Genomic DNA, 17026 nt, shown 5'->3' with positions numbered 1-17026 from the left:
GTGCTGGAAGGCATCAATAACATAGAAAAATATGATTATCAATAAATGATGTGATCAAATTCCTAATTTGGTATACCACTTCCTCATAAACCACCCTTGACTCTATTGTGAAGTAACCTAGTTAATAAATCATTTGCTGATGCAATTACTGCGCAGTTATGGTAGCCTTTATTAATTAGGGCAGTTTTCTAAGGGTTGCCAGGTTGTGGAAAAAACCTCCTTCAGCATCACACCCACTCGTTTGTCTTCTTATTGAACTTTTTTTTGGTTCATCAGGGAAACAAATGGATTGTTAGCCCACTTACAATCTGGAAGAGGATTAAAGAGCATCTGGGCCAAAATCCATCTATTAACAACTTCTTATTAACATTTACAAGCGCAGACCGGGAGGCTTTGGGAGGAAGTGAGAAATCAGTGAGCCTTACCCCAGACTAGGAAGAATTACCAAAAGTTCTTCTGGCATTAACCCAGCAGCCTCTTACACTTTAAGCGAGACTACAACCACTTTGAAAATTTGCAAATCGTTGCAATTTGGAGCAACTCAGAGGGGGAATTAGGCCAAAATTAAAATCTCATTTTCCTGCAGGAAATCTTTTTTTTTTTTTTTTGCAGAGGATCAACTAAACTGCTTTAGAGCACTAGAATAACTAAAAAAAAGAAAGAATATGTGGCTTTTCCTATGGTATAGAAGAAACCAGTGAGTCTCTGTCCTCATGTTATTCTTCAAAGGACTGAGTGTGTTTCACTTCAGTGGGAGGGAGGTGACATCAGAAAGTGGTAGTCTCGGGCTCCATAGGGAAAACATAATAAGACATCAAATGTGATTGGGTTGGGCTTCTTACCCTCCTCTATAAATGTCAAGACCAAAGCATCTCACACTGTAAGCTGGTGAAACGGTAAGACCAGTTGCAACAGAATGGATGCAGAGGAGTTGATCGAGTCCATCATCAGAGCTTTCATGTTCCTAGCAGGGATCCTGGGAAACAACTGGCTGGTGATACGCTCCCTGCCCTCGCAGAAATCTGGCATCCGCACCAACGAGGTCCTCTTCATCAACCTGGCCGTCTCCAACCTCATCACCAACTACCTGGTGGACCTGCCCGACACCATGGCGGATTTTGCCGGGAGATGGTTCCTTGGGGAAACCTACTGCGGCGTGTTCCGCTTCTGCGCCGACCTCTCGGAGACCAGCAGCATCTACACGACCTTCTTCATCAGCACCTTCTGGTACCAGAAGCTGGTGGGATCCCTGAAGCGTGGAGGAGCGCCCGTGAAGCTGGACAGTCTGCGTCTGGTGGGCTGTCTGCTGGCCGGGAGCTGGATGGTGGCCGTGGTCTTCAGCATCCCGCACTTTTTCTTCGTCGCCATCGAGGGAGGGAACGACAGCCATGAAGACTGCATTGATGTCTTCCCCAATGCCATTGCCAGACAAACCTACGAGATCTTTTATTTAACCCTGGCTAATGCTCTCCCTGTTGCTGGGATTGTGTTTTCCAGTGTCCAAATTGTCATCACTCTGCTTCAAAATCGGCGACGCATACAAGGCCACAGCTCTGACCACAGCAAGAAAACCGTTGAGGCTGAAAACAGAAAAGATGAGAGGTCTGACGGCGCTGGCACTGGACCAGAAAAGACCTCAAAAGATGTCAAAGATTCAGCAGACAATATTTACACAGGCGTACCTTCCTCCTGTCCGAATGAGGGGTCGTCTGCTCAGAGTTCCCAAATCTCTCCCACCAACGGAGAAACAAACACCGACAGCAGAGCTGGAGCTCAACCAGATGTTTCTAGGCCCAGCCAGATGCCGGCTAAGCCCAGCGCGAGCTCGAGCACTCAGGTGAGGGCAGCCAAGAGCGTGGTGGCCGTGGCCAGCGTGTTCCTGGTCTGCTGGCTGACTCATCTGCTCCTGCGCATCACCAACAGCATCCACACTTCCTCGCTAGTGGTGGAGGTGGCCAGCTACATCGCAGCCTCTTACACCTGCATCATCCCCTACATATTCCTGCATGGAGTGAAAAAGCTTTCCTGCTCATGTAAAAGGTAGAAATGTCAACGTCACATCCAGTTCACACTCACTATAGTCGCTGTAGGGGGTGTCTTATCTAATATTCACTTAGTCTCTCAAATAGGATTGGCCTTAATACAATGTTTCGTCTGTTTGCAGTTTTTCTATCATGAACTTTTCCACATTTTAATAATTATATTTTGTTACATGCCCTATTATTATATTCCTTTGTCACTTGCTCAGTAATTTACTTTGCAGCTTAACAGCTTGCAATGTTATTTTGAAATGAGCCAAGTCAATTTATAAAGGTCGCAGACTTAACATTAATTCTGCTGCTATTTTATTAGCTATTATATTTTGTCACAAATTCTAATGTATTTCTTATTAAGTAACAGGCATTATGTGTGACGGATTTCTTCAGAGGTTTAAATTAAATTAAATTATAAAGGTACAACAGGCAGTGTGATTTGATGGAAGTGCTGGGACTGTTCCCACTGACTCTGTCATTCACTTTTTTTCCACTTTACTGCAAAACAGAGAAATCAACCCCAGCATCAAGTCAAAATTATTTTATTCTTCATGAGGCTAAAAAGTAAACAAGTGTATGGTAGACTGCACGGCTAATTGGAGGGAAAAGACCTGTAGCAATTACTGCCCTGTTGGCGATGACTGTAAGAAACCCTGAGCGCTGTTTGGAAATTAAACATAATTACAAAAACACAAACAGGGAGGACATTAAGTCCATTATTGGACTCCCATTGTGGTGTCACATTATCAACACTCAGCAAGTAAAGCCTTCTTTCTACTGTAATTATTCTTTAAAAAATTCAACACAAAATTTGTACCCGAGAACAAAGTTTGTTGGTTCTCAGGAAAACAAAGTTTGTTGGTTCTCAGGAAAACAAAGTTTGTTGGTTCTCAGGAGTCACTCAAACTGCCGTGTAGTGTTTCCAAAACATCCTCATATATAAAAACAATGACAAGTTTTATTTCTTCATAAAAAAGTTTATCTTTTTTTTTTTCGCAACGTAGACCAAAGTTGTCAGTGTAGCACCATTGACTGCACTGTGTTAAAAAAATTGTTCTACATTCAAAAAACAACCACAAAAGCACTCATACACAACAGCACTGTTAAATTTACCAGCCAAGTTAACAAACTGCTCGCTCTAAATAATACATGTGAAAATGATGTTGAAGTGTGTGAATGACCTTTGGCAGAAGGGACGACGTTATGGCCGAGTTATGTACATAATTACAAACATCCAACTCTGAAGTGTTTGTCTGGAGGTAAATGTAGAACAGAAGGACGCCCCTGTGGTGAAAAGGCTTTAGACAGGTCGATTCACCCGTCTGAAGTGTACTTGTATGAAAATATCCCCAATCAATTGTCATTAAGTGCAATATATGAAAACTAACTTGTAAAATGCAGAGTGATTTCATGTTTTAATATATAAACATAGGTAACTCAAATATCTTGTCGTTTTTAGATATCTGGCACAGCTATTTGCACACAATGCAAATAACCAGCAGCCTCTTGCTTTCCAAAGGTGTATTTTAGCATAATGTTTAGACTTATAACAAAATGCATTAAATAATTTATAAAACTCGTCTCTTCGGTCTCCTTTGTCTATAGCAGAAAACTATCACCTGCTCCCACGCGCCAGACTGAAGACAAAGAGGCAAACTGCTGTGATTTACAAACATCATCATGTTGTGCGAGCTGATAATGTAATCACACCGTTACACGCTGTAATCAGCTGTTCGATTAAGGCCAGCAGTGTGAGATCCAGAGGTCACCTGTCCCTTCTCCTGATGGACTTTTGTTACTGGTAAGGTCAGTGGAGTTTCTCCAACTTCGCCTGCAGCGACTTGAAGTTGCCGATGGTCTGCTGCAGGGCCGAGTTGGGGCTCAGGGACTGCAGCTCCACAAGGTATCCGCAGATGTTGTCCAGACACACGTTAGTGAACCGGCGTCTGAAACGGGCACAGAACAAATGGTTACGGTTCAGGTTTATTGCAGGAAACTTTAAAAAGGAGTTTTAGTCATGTACTTGGCTCTTTGTTTTGGTTCACTGGCTTCATTGTGTTTATTTTCTCCCCGCCAAAAAAAAGGATTTATAAAGCCCCTCGCCTTTATTTGCATTCCAACGCAGAGCTGGAGCTACAGTCTGTTTGTTAAATCTAGGGGGCTGTTCCAAATTTAGTGATTTTAGCGGCTACAAAACTCCCTCTTAATGTGATTCCTTGATGAGGTGCAGGGAAGTTACACAAAGAGGGAGGATTGTACTGTCCAGGCCTTAACTTTGGGATATATCCATTTGCTTTGGCTGACTCAGACTGTCGGCATTTATTATCTTCAGCTAAACTTGGACTGGATTTTGTCTCCCATCACTTAAATTAAAATCCCTTTTTGGAGGAAGCTCATCACAGGCAGTGAGAACGGGACGAGCAATTACAGCCACCGATCTTCAGTGTACATATGGGTGTGTGAGTATTGTTTGGAGACAGATTTGAAAAGTGTAAGCCCGTGCTTTGATCTATGGCCCAATTCAGATCTGAAGCAACCTCAGCTCGCAGAGAGACATTATCATGACGCAGACAAAACACACAGCTTTGGCCAAACATCACAAACATCCATCAGCATTTGGTGTTTAAGATAGGCCTAAACGCGGTGGTGTCTTTGTTTGCCTGCCTGTAGCTGCTGATAGTGTTGCACAAGTGATTGACAGGCATGATCTGTTGCCTGGAAACAGCAAAAAAAATATAAAATAAAAAAAATAAAAAACACATTCTAGTGTGATCAAGCTCAGAGTTGTAATTCAGTTTCAATTAATTTGCTGCTCTCATTGCAAATATTAAACTCCAGGTTTAACTCTCATTTATTTCTAATTCTGTGTGATGTATATAAAGCTGTGGGGAGTCACCAGTCAGTGCTGCACTCTGGAAAAGATAAGTTATGTATATCATCAGACGAGTCGTTCAAAAAGCCTGAGCTCCTCAGAGATCCTCATACTAAGCACAAGTGTTTTATCTCCTGTGTACCCACTGGAAGGTTTTATCCAACACCACAGTTCATAATTACAATTTACAATGACAGGATTTTTATCTGGAGCAGCTTACAGTAAAGTGAGCAAGTAGGGGAGGGACACTTTGGCAGGATACAGCATTAGTTGTCAAAGGAATTTTAATCAGGGGCCTCAGGCTCATGCTAATGTCTTTGTGGAAACAAGGCCAACGCTGCAGCGCCCACTAAAGGCCAGCTGCTGAACACCCGCTCAGAGGATGGTTACCTGTCGTAGGTTGGTACTCTGCTCGGATCATCCACAAATCCTGAGAGAAGCACGTGGATACACTCCACCAGGTGCAGAGGTTTCCTGAGCCGCTGCCAGCAGGGATCCTGCAGGGGAACATCGAACAGTCAAACACAATTCCTCATCTCAAGAAGAGAGTAATTTTACAGCTTAGACGCAAGTGCAACATGATGCACTGAAACGTGACATTTGATGTGAAGTGTGTACCCGTGTTTTGAAGAGTTGGTCATAGACCTCCAGGAGACGTGGTAACTGCACTCCGATCTCCTGCATGGTGGAGGTGACGAACCCAACGTCCCAGTTGAGCCGGCACACCTCCTGCTCCAGATACTTCACCAGGAACTCTGCAGTCACACGACACGGACACTCATCAGCGCTGCAAACTCAGCAGGACGCTCATTAGTGAGGAAAACACACTTTTGCCTGGGACATAATGTAACTGATTCTGTGCATGAAGTGCAGCTTCCGAGGATGTGTATGAAGTGAATCGGTCTCCACAGAGAGGACGGGTTTGAACAGGCCCGTTGTAATGGGAGGATAATTAAGCAATCACCTAGAGCACCTGCCTGACCCTACAGACCCGCACCACTGAGACATGCTGACATAAATGACTCAGAAGGGAAGTCTAATTATATTACTGTTAACAAAACGGCGAACAGCAAGGTGGAAAATTCTAACTAGAGGGAAAATGAATATAATTGCAGGTTGTGTTTGAATGCTTACCCAGAGGGAAATATCTTGGTGTTCCTGCATAAATCCTCCCCAGTGATACCAGTTTCAAACTCAGAGACCTCATCCGGTCTACTGGACTCATGGCCACACTGTCTCCCAGTTCTGAAAGACAAGGTTCACAACATTGATCACTGATATTTACAACGCATTACAGCATAGAAAGTGCCTCGGTTGAACTTTTACAGGATGCTGCAGACCTACAAACTCTGGAGTAGTGAAAAAGGTGACAAGTTACAAAACTAAAACCCTCTTCATTCACTTCTACTACCCTGGTTGACATAAAAAAGGTGACTGTAGCTAAAATGTGACCAGTTTGCAGGTGTGATGCTGACTTTAACATTTACCTTTCTCCATGATCTCCTGCCACAGCGAGTGCACCAGGATTGGGTCAGAGTGTCCTGCGCAGTGAATGATGGCCAGCTTGCACTCGGATAATTTGAAATGGTCGGCAAATTCCCCATAAAGCTATCAATGAAAAGATTTCAAAAATATATGTTACATGAATAAAACGTTTTTTTAATTTTACTATTTTACCCTGCTCTTAATTGTTCTGATGCTGCTTGTTACCTTTGTGATGTCCATGAGCTCCGAGTCCAACTGAGAGACGACATTTTTCACAGAGGGATGATGGGAGTACTGTCTGATCAGGGTCTCCTGGATTTGTACTTGAATGCGCACCAGCTAGGAAGATGACCAAGAAAAACAGAGTGATGACAATGCTCATTTTCATATCGTGCTTATTTCCCTTCAGTGTGATCACCACCACACACACACCTCCATCTTTTCCTCCAGCTCGTGAAGAAACTCTCCGTCCGAAGCCTGAGCTGAGATGCAGGAGGAGCTCTTGGCGGACAGGATGGCTCGGGCGATGTACTCCAAACGCTGCTTCAGAGAGATCTCAGTGCTGCATGATGAGAAAATGAACGACAAGGGTCCGATTCTAATCCTGACACTTAAAAATAAAAAAGAGCTTGGTGTCTGAATATATCGGCAGATATTTCCAAACCTGTGCATGTCAGCGAGGCGGGCTAGCACATGAGCTGCCTTGCCAAAGTTACGGTTCTTCTCGTAGTAGCGCCACAACAGGTCCATGTTGTGCACCTTACTCTGGTCCTGCTTGATCATATGCATCAGGTGTTCTTCCAGGTATGGAGAATTCACCTGGACAACAGAGGACAAATAAAAGAAAAGCTGTCAGACTGATGCCATGTATGCAATGGTGATAAACAAAGAAAAGTCTCAGCATCATCTCTTGGTTTTTCTAATTTATCACAATAAAGATATTTGATGGAAAACACACCCACTTGCACGAAGGACCATATAACCTAACTTTTTTACACTTCTTAAAATATTAATTTAATTTGCAATGTGCCTTAGATTGCAATATGTACAACAGAAACTACATGTCTCAAGTGATAACAGATGCACAAAAACACTACCTCCAGCAGCTTGTCCGTCAGGTCGGCCTGAATCAGCCAGTTGTACAGAGCGATGTGAAATAGCTCGTCCTGAGACCTCTGGGCCAGACCAAGCATCTGCTCAAACTGCAAGGGAACGGATTTTCATTAGAAATGCAGATTCACTGCTGTGGCAAGAAACAAAAACTAAACTGGCCCCCTCTTTACTCACATGGGCTGTAGCTTCTTCATTACTAAGCATGTTGGGATCAGAGGTCATGACGGGCGGCCCCGGTTGCTTCGGGACACTGGGGGACTGAGGAGCGGCTTTGCTCTGGTTGACCAGCTCCTGCATCGTGTCTGTGATGCACTTGTAACAGGAAAGTCTAGAGCGGAGAGAAGGAAGGGTGAAAAAATGTGGGTGACAATCAGCCACAATAACCATCAATGACACGGTGGACTACTTTTCTCCTGCGTTACCTTTCTTGGAAGGCCTGCTGTCCTACTCTGTCCTCCTCGGGCTCTCCGTTCTTGTAGAAGTGGGGCCCCAGTCTCTGTGGATCCTTCTTGTCTGCTGCTGTGAGGCACAACTCAAGGACTCCCTCATAGAAACGCACTGAGACAACAGAATTAGTGTTAGGAGGCAAAGACTAATAGAAAAAAGTAGGGGTGTGAATCACCAGAGGCCTAACGATACGATATTATCACGATATATTATTGCAATATAAAAAATATTGCAACATACTGCGATTTATTGTGGAAGTGTTTTTTAACTGCAATGACTCTTTAACATCTGTTTTTTCTGATAAGAAAAACTTCTTAGTCTGTTCAGACTTGCTGTCTATGTATCAATAAAATATTGCTATGCAAAATATCGTGATACTATGTGTACGGATTTTTACCCCACCCCTAATAAAAAGAGGACATCCAAAACAATGTGCAGTGTGCATTAATGATCATAAAGCGGAGGAGGCTCTTGTGTATCACTACCTTGCCTGTACTGGTTGCAGACGAGTGGCAGGTCTGTGTGTTGGCTGATCTGCTGATAGAGGCGTAGAGACTCTCTCAGTGTTCTCTCTTTATCGCCTTTATTCTGGACCTGCTTGGAGCTCTGCAGCAACTCATTTGCCTTGAGTGGGAGACAAAAGTAATTTACCAAGAGAAACAATTGATCAGTGAGGGTGAATTAACACCTTTTAATGGTCTCCAATTACACTCAAGAGTGTAAGAAATTTTAAAAAACAAGACACCACGGCACCAAACATAATAACTACAGACACCTTGATCTGTAATAAAGACATATTTAACTTTATCTAGCACGACTGAAGGTTTTAAGATAATTTCCTCTTGGAATATGCCATGGACGTTTTCTTGTCTGTACCTTGGAGCAAACGCTGTCGTCGCTACTGTACAGCAGGGGGCAGATGTCCCTCAGGTGATTGCTGATGGCATCCACGGGGGCATTATCTTTGATGTAGACATTAATGAGGGCTGTGATGAGTGCTCCCGACAGCTCCTTGCCCCGGATCACTACATCCTTAAAACTCGCTCCTTTCACCTGCTCTTGAAACTCCTGCAAACACGCACACACATAAAAAAGAAAGTGTGAAATAAGCGTGACAGGAGAATTGAAGAGCTCACACTGCGCATCAGGTTTCTGGGTATAAACAAAAGACGATGCGTTCAGCGAGGCATATGGGTGAATGGCATAGTGATGATGTATGAGCATCTGTTTGCGCACACGTTTACCTTTGGCAGTTCAGACATAATGAGGCTGAACTGATGATCACAGAGAAGTTTCCAGAGGGCCAGAGTCTGATAGGAGCGGTGCACTAACTGCTGGATGCCCTGCAGGGACACTTTCTCGTAGACTTGAGCCTTGGCTGGATACAGAGATGGAAACACAGAGAGAAATGAGAAACTATAGAGCACATCAGGTGTAACACAGAGGAGGATGAACACGAAATCCGTCCCATTTGTTCTACATTGTTTGAACATAAAATATCTATACTCTGTTCACTATGATGAATAAGATTCTGAATACATATATATACACATCATTGAGCGAAAAGGGGCCCTGAAGAATATTCAGGAAAATCTTGAAACCCGGACTCATAACTCACTCTGATATTTCCTCTGGAGCTCCTGCTGGACCTGCTGAGAGTTGGCTCCATCAGGGCGCATAAATCCCAGCAGCCTCTGCTGCAGGTTGGCAGGAGAGCTGAAACTAACAGAGAGAAGAACAGATGTTATTCAAGAGAGATGGGAAAACAAGGCTCAGGCACAGCAGTCTCTGCAGATCTAATAATATGAAACAAGAGTATCTTTCATATCGGCTACAAAATCATGGTCAGTTTCAGTTCTGCTCTGATGCATCTTTCACTGCAGCCCAAATCAGACAGAACAGCACAGCACACGTCTAAATAAAACTGATTAACTACAATTTGCAGCCAGGGATCAGATCAGGAAAGGTGTTAAGGGAACTAGCAGACCTATTTGAACTTTAACCCACTTGTAAGTTTTACAAAGGACCAAACAAGCAGAGAGGAACTCTCACCTTGCAGCTCCAAGAGACGATGGACTAAACTGTGAGTTTTTATCGAGAAACTCCCTTAAACCATGAAGCTCCAGAAGGACCGCCTCCAGATCAAAGGATCCAACGCTGCTTTCCAACTGCGGAGACGACAGGTTCCAGTTCGTGTTGACTAATCACCTCTGTAATTATTATTCCAAACATGTACGCTCACTGTTATGCTACTTACAATACTGACGGTCTGATTTCCTTTGCTCATGGCTTTCTCAACAGCAAGGCTCCCATCCCAAATATTTCTGTTAGGTCAGCAGGAAAGAGAGAGAGAGAGAGAGAGACATGTTATTCAGCATGGACACCATCGCTGCCCCTCAGCATCCACACCTCTGACTTAACAGAAACATATTAAACACATTAACATGTTAAAGCTTCAACCCCAAAAAACAGGATTTACTCACCCAAGAATGCGAGCAAAGTAGACACAGATACCATTGTGTTTTCCTGAGAAAATCACCTCTGGGCCAGCTGACATGGGCGTGATGGGGGCAGACCCCGAGTGCATCGGTGCAAACGGAGTGGCCAGGGCCGGGGGTATGATGCCTGACGGGATAGTAACATGAATTACAATCATTTTAGCATTTATTTTGGGATGGTTTTTAAATATCATGACTGATGTGTTTTTAAATGACACAGTCTACTTGTGGACCCCAAATCTCTGGTTAGTGAAATATACTATAATGTAATATGTGTGTGAGGTTTTGTATGTCACAGGAATTTAAGCTGTAAAGACCAAGACAGGGTGCAGTATTTGCATTTCATTTACCAGGCGCAGGAGAACTCATCACAGGCCCAACTGTACTGGGAGATGTCATGGCTGCGGGGAATCTCATCTGTGCTTCTCCTCCATATCTGTTCATGACAACAACACGAGAGTTGATTTGAGTTCATGTTTAGGGGCAAGTCAGTGTAAATATTATCTGTGTGGAAAGTATTAATCGACCTGAAGAAAGCTCTAGTGGCCCATTGTGAAATCTCTCTGTCCGAAGCAGCACTGGAGCAAGCCAGGATCAGCCCAGTGGCACAAGCCTGCTCCTCCTGTACAAAACACACAACTCAAATGAGTGTTTTGCATTTAAGAGTGTATCAAGACTGTATCAAACAGTGTGATATGCTTTGTACCCTGTGCAGCTTGAAGAAGCGCTCGATTTCTTCGCTTTCTCCTCCAGCACAGCTCACCAGCAGATGACGGAGCTGATCAACTGGCCGCAGCTTCTGGAAAATATGACTCCCCTACAGGAAAGCAAAGTGTCCACACAGTATTTAAAATTAAGACGGGGCTCAATCGTGTTGTAGTATCATAAAACTATGCATGTGACGTTAAAGTGTCAAGGCAGCGGTTTTAACCTTTGCGGAGAGAAGGACAAACTTCTGCGGGGGGATATTGTGCTGCTGCACCACCACTGGCGAATCAGTGATGGGGATCAGCTCCTTGTTTAGAAGAGTGAAAATCTTGGTTGGCCTCTCCTCATTAAGGGCACAGAGAGCCCAAGAGTGCCCGTCAACGTTGGACATCATCTGCGAAAGAACAGAAGAAAGAAGCACAATGCTCAGGTTTCATTAGCCATTACTTCGCAGCTTTTAGCTCGTACAACAAGCTCTTTGCTGACAAAAATAATTCCATCGAATATGTCCAGCCAAAAACATGACAGCTAAATCAATTAATCCATAAGGAAGCAAAATGAGATTGCAGTGTGTGTATGGGTGGTTCTGAGTTCTGAGTAAAACAGCTACAGTGTTTTGAGAGTCTGTAATGTTATTACTGAAAGAAAAAACTAAATACACAATCCATTTACTACATGCTTCTCATGCCAACCTGAGTCTCCATTAAAGGTTTCTTGAAGGGGAAGGAGTCGTGATTGATGCACCACAGAATGTCATTGTCCTCTGTCTCAGAAGCAGCCATTAGGAGGACACCTGCAAGGTTTTACACACACAGACCAAAAATACATGATTATCTGCCAGCCAGTCAAGTTGTAATTTACAACAATGTAATTTCTATTCAGACTTACATGAATTATTGAGTTATGGCCAAATGTTGAGTTCATTTAATACAAATGTTAGAAATTATATATGAAATACTTTGAAATTAAATAAAATGTACTCAATTAAAGTACATGGAATGAACATAAAGACTGCCTCCTTGCCAGTGACAGTATTACAAGCAAATCTACATTCTGGTCCTGTATGCCAGTGGGTTTTAATATAGCACTCATGTCAAAACAATACAACATATGACAGTTTGTTCCTGGTAAACTGAGAAAGAACAAACCTTTGCTGTGTAGTGCCTTATGGACCTTTGAAGGTTTCTGCAGGGTAGAAGATGCAGAGAATCCCGGTGGCAGACGGACGTGGACCAAAGCCAGCAGGCTGGGTCGCACTGCCGCATGCTTCTGGTGTGGAGGAGCAAACGGCGTGGTGCTGAAGTAGAGACGCACACCTACAGAAATGTACACGTAAAGAGCGGATGCGTCACGTAACCCGGCACGTAACATTCAGTGTTGTTCATGTTCACTACTGTTCAGTAAATCAGTAATTACCTGCATGAGTGACAGCGAGGAGGTGACAGTCAGAGGACTCTGATCTATCAATCACTGAGATCTGAACGATGGGTTTGAAGACAGAGCGATCGATGGTCCTGCAAAAGGAAGGAGAGTTTCAAGAAAAGAAGAGAACATTATGAAAACTAACAACCAATGAGAGAAAAATTTTAGGTTCATCAAATCTGGACAGACCTGGCTATGTTTCCAGCGGCTGCAACGATGGAGCTCAGTGACATGGTTGCCACACGACTCATCCCCTGCCCATCGGCACCCAGATCATATACCTGAAAAGGGCAAATTGTTAATTACTGGAGGCCGCTGACAACAACCAGCTTTTCTAATAGCCCTATCAATCAGAAAAGTCATACCTGCAGGACACCTTTCTCCGAGCGTGTGAATAGAGTGTTGCGGGAGTTGTCAATAGCAATCTGCACAATGGGGTCTGGGGAGCAATGGGACAACAAAACGTTAAAAGCAGAATTCATCTATATCACAGTTATCATTCACTCCACATGTCTTTGTTTCCTCACCATCTTCAGAAAAGGAGAATTGGAGCACAGAGGGAACGAGGAAGGACAGCGAGCTTTTGGAATGGTTGATTTTTCTGCAGCGCTGACTTAGCCAGCCGGCCTCAGCCTGGTAAGCGATCTCATAGAGGCAGCCGTCCTTTCCTGCCATAAAGATCCGTCCCAGATCGGTGGAGGTGATGGACAGGATGTAGGTGTTGTCTGTCGGGATTGAGAAGAGGGGGTCTGGCAGCAGCTGCATCCCACCGGACATGCTGTCGTTCAACCCTAGAAGAAAAAAAAAAGAGAGACACACTGATGACCCAGATAAAGCATCACAGGTAACATGTGGATATTAATAACACTGTGGCAAAAATAACACAGCAGGAATGTAGGATGTGACACCTCAGTTTCCAACCTGATGTCTCCCGAGTACCACATTAAATGAAACAAAGCATTTATCAATTCTGAACAGCGTGGATTAGAATCTCAGGATAAGAGATTCAACTATTATGGGTAATCCAAAACAATTTAAAAACAGGGAATATTATGTAATATCTATAATCTATAAAGTCCCATTCTAAATGAACTAAAATAGTCGTATGAGAGACTCACCAGCCTGGCTCTTGGGGAAGCTCAGCCCGAGGATCACTACATCCACAGATGTGGCCAGTACTAAGAGGTAGTGAATGTGTGGCTGTAAAATCCCTGAGAATAAAACACAGATAAAACATTACTCAAATAAAACATAAACAAACACCAATGGTGAGTTTAAGCATCTCTACATACCTGGTTTTGGTTTAACTAGCCCCACTGCAAGAATGGTTTCTATAAGGCCATCAAAATAGGCCACATCTCCTCTGCAAGGAACACAACAGACAGAAATAAATTAATAATCCAAGTTTGAATTTGTGTATGTTAAAAAATATATTTCTCAGAACACCAAGTAAGTACATGATTACAAAAGAGATTATTTTTCACGGATCTTGTCCCCTGAAATCTGAATATACTCACCCATCTTCATAATTCCACATGAAGATGTCATTGTCGATAGCAAGCCAGGCTCGACAGATCTCAGGAAAAACTCCCATCATGCAATTACATTGCATATCTAAGAAACAGTTAAGTTAAAACTCACATTCTGGGGCGACAATTACAAGAGCAATCAAGTCTGATGAAAACTTCTGACACATTTCTTCCTGAATTATTAAAAAAAAAGGATACGGCTGAACTGCTCCACCAGCTCCGGTGGCAGAGGGACTCGACGGACTGCACTGAGCTCTGGGAGGTTTGGCACACTCAGTAAACCTGGCCCTTGGAGCGGGTAGTCCATGTCCGACACTCCAGAGAGGGACGGCATATCTGTCAAAGCAAACAACATATAAGTAAGTCTGATTATGTGCCATCTTTGGACTCAATGTGTTGCCACCAATATACAAACATATTTATACATCTTTTACTTTCTATTTGTTGTAATATGTTTTCCCTACATCACCACAGATAGATAAACTGGTTAACCATATTGCCTCATCATCTTTATAAGCCTTTTTAAAACAGTCTGACCCATTTCTATCATCACCTATTCTGGGGGGAAAGACGAGCAATTTCTGGCAGCCTGTGTTCATTTCATGTCAATATAGTACACGTAGTACAAATAGTTTTTATTTCCTTACAAATGTGGGTGAATGCTTTCAATGTTTGGTGGTGTACATTGGGGGCACATTGTGTGTGATATGTGTAACAGACTGTGAGAAAACATTTCCCTCTGGGACAATAAAGGCATCTACTGTATCTATCTACCGTATACACTTCAGAGTTATCACCTATGAGCCAGAAAAGCCTAAATCTGTGTCTGATAGAAGCTAAATCTCATAGCTGAATGCCAACCAGTAATATAGGATCAATATCTTGTTATTATGAGCAAGGTGTTCATCAGCGTTACTTGCTGGTATCTTCACAGTGGAGTTTTCCCTTAGATGTATCCACAGAAACTTTACCTCAGCCTGTTATTTTTAAATAACAACAGCCTTTAACTTTATGTTTATCACTGTCATTTCATGTACCACTCTCACTGCCATATCCTGCTTACTGTACATGTTGCAATACAACCCTGCTGTAAGTAACATGTGTATATACATCCAGTATCTATTATTTATCTCTTTGCACTTCTACCTCATTGTTCATTATTTTTGCACTACCAACTGACTATCCACCAGCCACTTTACTTACTGTACTTTTATGTGTTGTTCTCTGTTGTATTGTGTTATTGCTCAGTTGTTGCTGTCCTCATTCTGTATGTCCTTTTATATATTCTCATTCTGTCTCATTCTGCCCTTCTATAGCTATGTGTGTGTAGAAGCGAGTGACAATAAACCGGAGTCAAATTCCTTGTATGTCTGCTCATACTTGGCAAATAAATGTGATTCTGATTCATCTGATTCTGATTTCATAGCCACATTAGACAGACCCAGGCCTCTATTCTTTCTATTCTAAAAAGTATAAACAGTGACTATATTCAAATGTATCAAGGGTTTAAACAAAAAAAAAAAACTACATTTAAACTTGCTTTTATCAGCACAGTCCAACCTCCTGTCCTGCTCAGCCCAACAACTCCTTCCTACCTACTTTGACATGACAAACCCTGTGAGGTAAACATAGCCCCCTCCGGTAGTCTGGTAGCCACTGTTAGGACCTCAGCCACATGACTTAACTTACTGTGTGCGGGGACGCTGAGCAGCTCCGACAGGTCGGGAAAGCAGCGGTCATCCTGCAGGTGTTTGTCGATCAGCCGGGCAGAGTTTTCCAGCGCTTCAGCGAGCGCAGCGGCGGGGCTGCTGGGTCCGGCGCTGGACGGCATGGTTGCTGAGCTACCGACGCTAACGTACCTACACAGACAGACAGCGGGAAGTTAAGTGAGAGTTAGCAAAGTCAACCAAGGTGTCATATTACGCGAATAGCGGAGAAACACTCAACCAAACCCAATGCGCTATAAATGAGCAAACACTTGCAAAGCTGCCTGTTGTTGAAAGCAATGCCGGTTAGTTAGTTAGCTCGCTCGCCGCTAGCATTACAATCACTCTCCTTAGCTACAAGCTAAATGCTAAGCTAAGTGTGAAATAGATGCATTTCAAGGGGAATTCGTTGCTTTACCCGACTGAAAAGACTGTCCGTGGTGCTGGGTTGTTTAGTTAAGAAGTCTCGTTCACCGGCTCAGGAAGCAAAAAAATTCAAACAAATACATCCAGAGACCGCACACAGCCAGCAGCCCGCCAACCTCATGCACAGCGGCACAGGCGCAAGGTTTGTTCCGGTGACTTCCTCTGCTTCGTCTCCTTAATTTTCAGCAGACTGCGGGAGGTGAATGTCTCTGCTGCCACCTGGAGGTCAATGCATCTGTATGACACACGTGATAAAATAAAATGAGATATAAAAACTACAACATTAAAAAAGAAGCTAAATTAAATAAAACAAAAAAGTTATTTAACTATTACACAAAAATTGGTAACACTTTACAATAAGGGTCCCTTAATCAACGTTAATTAGTACATTATTAAGCATTAATTAACTGTTTACAGATATTTTAACAATCATTGTTATGTATTACTTAGGATTAGGAAACACATTAATTAATGTAGCCTATTAGTAAGCAGTTAATTAAAGTCTACTACTCAAAGTTAGTTAAAATTAAATAATGTAATTAGTTATCATTATGTATGCATTACTCAGCATTAATTAACACATTAGTGTATATATTAATGCTTAATAATGTGCTAACTAACGTTAATTAAGGGACCCTTATTGTAAAGTGTTACCAAAAATATATATGACAGAATAAAAAACTATTGTTTTTTTTAAACTGTGGAACATCTGCCTGGCTTGTCAAAATCAAATTATCTATGATCATAATAGGATACCAGTTGTAACCTCCCAAGTACAAACACACGT

At 42.8% G+C, this 17026-nt stretch overlaps 2 protein-coding genes across 2 annotated transcripts; one reads left to right on the top strand and one right to left on the bottom strand.

Annotated features, from left to right (window-relative positions):
- Nucleotides 1–892: 892 nt before the first annotated feature.
- Nucleotides 893–2044, top strand: ora5 (olfactory receptor class A related 5). The gene has a single exon (XM_085792413.1). The coding sequence runs from the start codon at nucleotides 917–919 to the stop codon at nucleotides 2042–2044; it is 1128 nt and encodes a 375-aa protein (XP_085648539.1). The 5' UTR covers nucleotides 893–916.
- A 1402-nt stretch (nucleotides 2045–3446) lies between these two features.
- Nucleotides 3447–16416, bottom strand: nup155 (nucleoporin 155). Its single transcript, XM_085793411.1, has 34 exons — nucleotides 16232–16416; nucleotides 15797–15966; nucleotides 14306–14443; nucleotides 14096–14192; nucleotides 13871–13941; nucleotides 13697–13789; nucleotides 13106–13369; nucleotides 12944–13017; nucleotides 12768–12859; nucleotides 12573–12670; nucleotides 12305–12472; nucleotides 11849–11949; nucleotides 11380–11550; nucleotides 11155–11265; nucleotides 10976–11070; nucleotides 10799–10884; nucleotides 10434–10575; nucleotides 10208–10274; nucleotides 10003–10118; nucleotides 9569–9672; nucleotides 9195–9328; nucleotides 8827–9018; nucleotides 8436–8574; nucleotides 7926–8061; nucleotides 7678–7831; nucleotides 7488–7592; nucleotides 7055–7209; nucleotides 6823–6952; nucleotides 6616–6729; nucleotides 6393–6513; nucleotides 6040–6150; nucleotides 5524–5660; nucleotides 5296–5402; nucleotides 3447–3979 (listed from the first exon to the last, which is right to left on the bottom strand). The coding sequence occupies exons 2-34, from the start codon at nucleotides 15936–15938 to the stop codon at nucleotides 3841–3843; spliced, it is 4104 nt and encodes a 1367-aa protein (XP_085649537.1). The 5' UTR covers nucleotides 15939–15966; nucleotides 16232–16416; the 3' UTR covers nucleotides 3447–3840.
- Between the last annotated feature and the right edge of the window lie 610 nt (nucleotides 16417–17026).

The sequence above is a fragment of the Trachurus japonicus genome, chromosome 12 (assembly GCF_045865225.1).
Source record: "Trachurus japonicus isolate A0001 chromosome 12, Traja_1.0".
Taxonomy (NCBI): Eukaryota; Metazoa; Chordata; class Actinopteri; order Carangiformes; family Carangidae; genus Trachurus; species Trachurus japonicus.
This window is presented reverse-complemented; position numbering and strand designations above follow the sequence as displayed.